This window comes from Cydia splendana, chromosome 19 (assembly GCF_910591565.1).
Source record: "Cydia splendana chromosome 19, ilCydSple1.2, whole genome shotgun sequence".
NCBI lineage: Eukaryota > Metazoa > Arthropoda > Insecta > Lepidoptera > Tortricidae > Cydia > Cydia splendana.
This window is the reverse complement of record NC_085978.1, coordinates 1988303-1994302: the sequence shown is the minus strand read 5'-3', so window position 1 is coordinate 1994302 and position 6000 is coordinate 1988303. Positions and strand designations below refer to the sequence as shown.

Genomic DNA, 6000 nt, shown 5'->3' with positions numbered 1-6000 from the left:
TCACAAAATCGAGTGTCTATTATACATATGTTTTATGCATATTAAGTATATAATTCCTTATTTATTTTATTTATTAAATAACTACTGTGCCATTGATATCGGTATCTGTATCGGTATCGCCGATTATTTACTTCAAATATCGGTATCGGTATCGTATCGGCAAAATCATGTATCGTTACATCCCTAGTTCTTTACTTATATATGACACGAAACCCTATTAGAAATGTGCAGTCAAGCGTGAGTCGGACAAATTACTTAGTTTTTGATGCGACCCCTACAGGTTTTTTAGTGTACGGAGCCCTTGGAACGTGAGTCCGACTCACACATGGACGGTTTTTTGAATTTGTATGAAGATTCAAAATTCCATGCGTGTCAAGGGGTTTCCTTAAATAGGTAATTTTAATAAAATATAGTTACCTGACTGAATAGTAAGTAGACTGTGTAGTTTAATGGCGGTTAATAGTGGTGTCCAAAGATAAGTCTGTATGTGCAATTCATGAACAAGGAAACAGCCCGGTCGATCGGAGTAACTATTATTGGGATGCAGGCCAGACCGACTGCAACCGGGGCAAACCGCTGCACCGCCGGACTCACCGGTCTGCCTTTCAGTGCTCGGCCTGCATAGAAGACGACCCTGAAAAAGAATTTTATTTTATATAAAAATAACCGGCCAAGTGCGAGTCGGACTCGCTCGCGAAGGGTTCCGTACCATTACGCAAAAAACGGAAAAAAAATCACGTTTGTTGTATAGGAGCCCCACTTAAATATAATATTTATTATATTCTGTTTTTAGTATTTGTTGTTATAGCGGCAAAAGAAATACATCATCTGTGAAAATTTTAACTGTCTAGCTATCACGGTTTATGAGTTACAGCCTGATGACAGACCGCCAGACGGACACGGACAGCGGAGTCTTAGTAATAGGGTCCTGTTTTTACCCTTTGGGTATGGAACCCTAAAAATGAATTGACTGAAACAAGGTTAACTAGAAGAGATCCCTCTCTAAGGGATAAGTTCCCTTAAAGATAAAGATAGCCTGTATTGCTAGGTATTATATGTTGTTACATGTTTTATTTTATTTCCTCTATTTTTTTAATTATTTCTAGCTTGTCCACTGACATAGGCCTCCTCTAAAACCTTCCAGCGCTCTCTCTCCCGCGCTTCCCGACTCCAAGTTGGTCCAGCAACCTTCTTTATATCATCTTCCCACCTTAGTATCTGTCTGCCTCTCTTTCTTTTAGCATCTCTGAGGTACCAGTGGGTTAGTTTCTGTTCCATATTTGAGTTCCCTTATTCTGTTCCATATTTGAGTTCCCTTATTCTGTTCCATATTTGAGTTCCCTTATTCTGTGCCATATTTGAGTCTTTGTGTATTCTGTACAATAAATATATTACCTGTTGATGGTGATTCCGGGGATGACGATGGAGGCCAGGCCCTGCCAGATCAGGGCGTCGCCGGTGCCGAGAATCATGCTTGAGATCTTACCCTCCCGCTGAAATGCAAAATTAAAATATGTATGTATATGTATGTACGTGTTAGTGTGTACTAAAATGACGATTTGTCAGAATGAACAATAAATAGCTAGGCTAATCGGACTGCTATTTTAGTATCTGAGATATACAGATCAAGACACTTACCCATTTTTTTATAGCTTTATTTGCTCAGTGCTTTACATTTTAATATTTACAATTCAGAAGTGTATTCAAACTATTACTCAATCCTATTTTATAATAAGCTACTAATATATTATGAAAATTTAATTTCTGAAATAAATAATCATTTAATTTAATTTTTTATTTATTTATGTTAGATTGGTTGCAATTTTGTTTGCACTGATCCCTGCTGGGTAAAAGCCACCTCTTTACCCTTCCATTTCTCTCTGTTTTTTGCTGTTTCCATCCAGTTCTTTCCGGCTAGTTGTATGATGTTGTCTGCCAACAGTTTTTGAACCTCTTTTTCCCCTTGGACCTGACCATTCTGTCACCCTTACCCATAACATCTTCAAACTCTTGTCAGCAGTGTCAGCGAGCACATAAGCCCCGGCCACCTTGTAGCTGAGGTTCACCGCATTCCTGGAGATCAGCGGGCGGAGCGCCTCGCCTACTTCGTTGGCATAGCCTGCAACATGAATCTATTCAGCGACTATTACATCACCAGGGATGAACAGTGAGTAACCCACATACATATATTTATTTCTTTGTTAGGATCACCAACAGAAGATACAATTTATATACTAACCCCCTTATTCATAAACGTTTACTAAAGTTGACAAGCCGATAATAATCGTTTGTCCCTTACCGACGTATTGGTATGATGGAAAGATAAGATGGCATATGCTAGAGAAGAATGAATGTGATTATAAAATTTAAAGAACGTGTAATAGATAAAATGATAGAAATGAAGGGAATGGAAGGATTGAATGCAAACAAATGTTGGAACGAGATGGCAAATTACATACGGAGCGTTGCAAAAGATGTATTGGGAGAGTCGAAAGGGAAAGCTGTGATAGATAAGGAAATGTGGTGGTGGAATGAGGAGGTGCAGGAAGTATTAAAGAAAAAGAAGCAGGCATTTAAAGAATGGCAAAGTGTTGAAACTGGGCAGGAAATTGAGAAGGAAATAAAGAGGACAGAATATAAAAAATGTATAAGAAAGCAAAGCGAAAGAAAAGGGCAAGAGAATGATGATGGAAAGGGACAAATGATTATTATCGGCTTGTCAACTTTAGTAAACGTTTATGAATAAGGGTAAGTAAGTAACATACTAAAAGGACACATTTATTATTGATCCCCCACTTATAAGTATTATATCCACTACAGCATGCAATAAGTATTATATTAATTAAAACATTAAGTTAACACTCTGAAAATTACTTAGTATAAATTACAATATATGTATTATTATATATGTTTGTATATCATTTTTGCTTTATGTGCACTGCGGCACTGGGCCAAAAGGCCCAATACAAAGCATAGTTAATTAAGAGTTACATTAATTGCCGTAGCAAACATGTTAATGTATTATAAGCACTCTATATGTAATATTTTACTATAAAATAATTGTGTACATAAAATTTCTTCACTAGTCCGAATCTTAGACCAAAATGTTTAAGTAACATTATTATGGAGAAAACCTATGACAGCATGACAGCCAATATTATAAAAACTGGGTTGGAATTGTAAAATAGTGAATTAATTTTAGGACTAATGATACTCAGTCGGGGACAGTTAAAAGGTAGGTATAATGTACGTATTGTGTGTGTAACTTCTAATACAATTATTTATACAAAGTACAGACAACGTCAAAGATATGTTTCAATTTTTCGCCTTATGCAAAAGTGTAAACATATTTTTTACGTCGACTGTACACTTTGCATCACAACTTTGAATTACTTCTAATCTAATATAGTTACTATTAGGAATACATTAAAATTTTTGGTATCTAATCTTTACCTGTCTACAAAAACAATTAGGTATAGGTATACTATAAAACTAAGGAAAATGGAAACTTACCTAAATACCGCACCTTAGTATCGCGGAAAAAGTCCCTATCATAAACCATACTTAAATGGTATTATATCAGGACCAAATCAACTTGCGTCGTGCCCCCGAGGCGGGCTGCACTGGTTCAATTCATTGACAACCTCCAAGGCTGTCTCATACACTAATTTATTTATTATTAAGACCATTTACGCTATCAGATGTTAGATAACAGTTTTAAATCCATATTTGGCTTTAGATAATTTAGTTTTGGAGTTTTATGTAAACAAAGGATTAAGGTTGAGTATGCGATTGTTTTGATACGGGTTTACGTGAAATATGTTACATATTTTGTAATTTTGAGACTAATCTTCTAATCTTTTTGAATACTGCTGTCATTTCAATTTCAATCAGTAAAAGTGTCACATCTGAATAAAACTATTTTAATTAATTAATTCGGTTGATCAATAAAGATAAAATTAACTCTAACACTTATGCAATAGGGTGTATTTTATAGCAACGTATTGTCAGCTAATAAATGTAACTAGCGGCCAAAAGCCCGTGTGTCAATTTGACATAATGGCCTTGCCATATCATAAAAATAAGGTCAATGGTATTGTCAAGTACAATAATATTTATATTTTTTATAAATTAAAAACAAATATTTACATGTGAATTTAATTATTCACAACCACTGTTAATGTACATTAAATAATGGGTACCCATTATACCTAGATTTTTTTATAATGAATAAACTACAATCGGCTTGAAGCGAGAAATGAGTGAGTAGTGCACCAAATTGTAGTAGCGCAGCAATGTTTTGCAAAGTCAAAAACAGCTGTTTGTGCGCCCTTGACGGAGGTGCTTGTGTGACAATGGCTTAGGTTATGTTATTAATTTGCAAAATATAATTAAATTACTAATGGATTTATAATAAAGACTACTAGTGCCAGTGAATATAAGTGTTCTTTAAAATTAGTTCTGTGCGTATACAGTCTTGGTCATTCATCCACCATTTATTTATTAACTTTGCGATATTTTGCGTTTTATTAATTAAGCCATTCAATTTCATTTCTATGGTGAGTCCTCCGTATTTTCTTTTGCAAGTACCACCTTGACCATGAACCACTTGGTTCAAACTTTATAATTTATTTATCATTAATATAATTTAATAGCATGTAACTAAGTATAACATTTTTTCGATTTAGTTAAAATTATATTTTTTTACAAGCATGCTTTGCTTCCCCATAAAATTAATATCAATATTTATTTTACCACTTTTAACGTTTTTGTAGACGTTTTAAATGGAACATTTGTTAACTTTTGTAGGTATCTAGTGATGGCCATCACAAGTTGATAACGTTATCGATAATGTCGATATTCTTAAGTCCCCATCAATAAAAAAACTTTAATTGTTGATCAGTCTACATTAGATTATGTCAAGTGTATGTAAGACGAATTAAATTATACTTTAACCATTTTCTTAACTATCATCATAATTTTCAATACCTTTATGCATAATAATATTATTTATTTAAACTTTATTGCAAAAATACAAAAAAAAAACGTACAAATGGCGAACGTAATACCTAAAGTCATATTATTAATTAATTCAATAAGAAGTATTACTGCACGAATGTTCTGCCGCCAAAGTGCAGCACTAGCACAAACTGTAAACTTTATCTTATACAAGTATACACTATGCCATAAACAAGTGAGGCAGGCCGTGTGCTTGTTTGCCATCGATGCGGCATTAAAAAAAAGTTTAAATCTTGTGTTTACACGTTCCAGTCACGTGTTGTGCGCTGCACCAACGAAGAACATTGTTGACCTCCCATCAGTCCCACAGTTGCATTTATGCAGCAAGTAGGCATACCTAGGTACCTATCTAGGTATACTAAATTGACTCATAGTAACTTTAACTAAATTCAACCATATTTCGTACTTTTACATGCTTTTTTCATTATAAAAAAACTCGTGAAAATAAAAACGTCGCAAAACCGAAGATCCATATGTTGACCTATCATTAGTTCTGTCGTCCATCTGCTCAAATAGTAGCAAGTTTTTAAATGACTGCTCAAACTCCTGAAACTAAGGAAAAAACCCTTATAATTATTTCAATGCGATGTGTGATTCATATCTCAAATACTTAATGCGAAATGACCGCGAATAACCTGCTCGCATTTTTTATTCATTTTGCAACGACTGCTTTTTGAATGACGTATTAAGAGGTACATATCAAGTTGAGAATTATAGCCACGCAAACCTTTGCAAGAATATAAATGAAATGATTTTAAAACTGCCAAATGCAGCGTATTTTGCTTGTGGAGCACAGTTTCCATTAACTTATGATCTCTATGGTTTACGCAAAACCTCTACGGACTTTCAATGAAACGAAAAAAAAAAAGCAGTTAACATTTTTAGCAAGCAATGTACGTAGCTAACGTTGTAATTAATATAAGATATAAACATATAATCTCAAGTTTATCTGAAATCCTTTTACGTACGTACCTATTATTT

At 34.2% G+C, this 6000-nt stretch overlaps 2 protein-coding genes across 3 annotated transcripts in view; one reads left to right on the top strand and one right to left on the bottom strand.

Annotated features, from left to right (window-relative positions):
* Positions 1–389: 389 nt before the first annotated feature.
* On the bottom strand, positions 390–3562 carry LOC134799921 (mitochondrial fission process protein 1). Its single transcript, XM_063772359.1, has 4 exons — positions 3514–3562; positions 1992–2119; positions 1396–1493; positions 390–634 (listed from the first exon to the last, which is right to left on the bottom strand). The coding sequence occupies exons 1-4, from the start codon at positions 3560–3562 to the stop codon at positions 457–459; spliced, it is 453 nt and encodes a 150-aa protein (XP_063628429.1). The 3' UTR covers positions 390–456.
* The window catches only part of LOC134799869 (prestin), a 54014-nt gene continuing 50052 nt past the window's right edge, over positions 2039–6000 (top strand). The window contains exon 1 of one of the 2 annotated variants that reach the window (XM_063772282.1): positions 2039–2167. In XM_063772282.1, the coding sequence (XP_063628352.1) occupies positions 2127–2167 (41 nt within the window). In that variant the 5' untranslated portion in view covers positions 2039–2126. Of the gene's footprint in view, positions 2168–4283; positions 4560–6000 lie in introns of those variants that run through there. The other variant, XR_010145477.1, reaches the window with a different exon arrangement.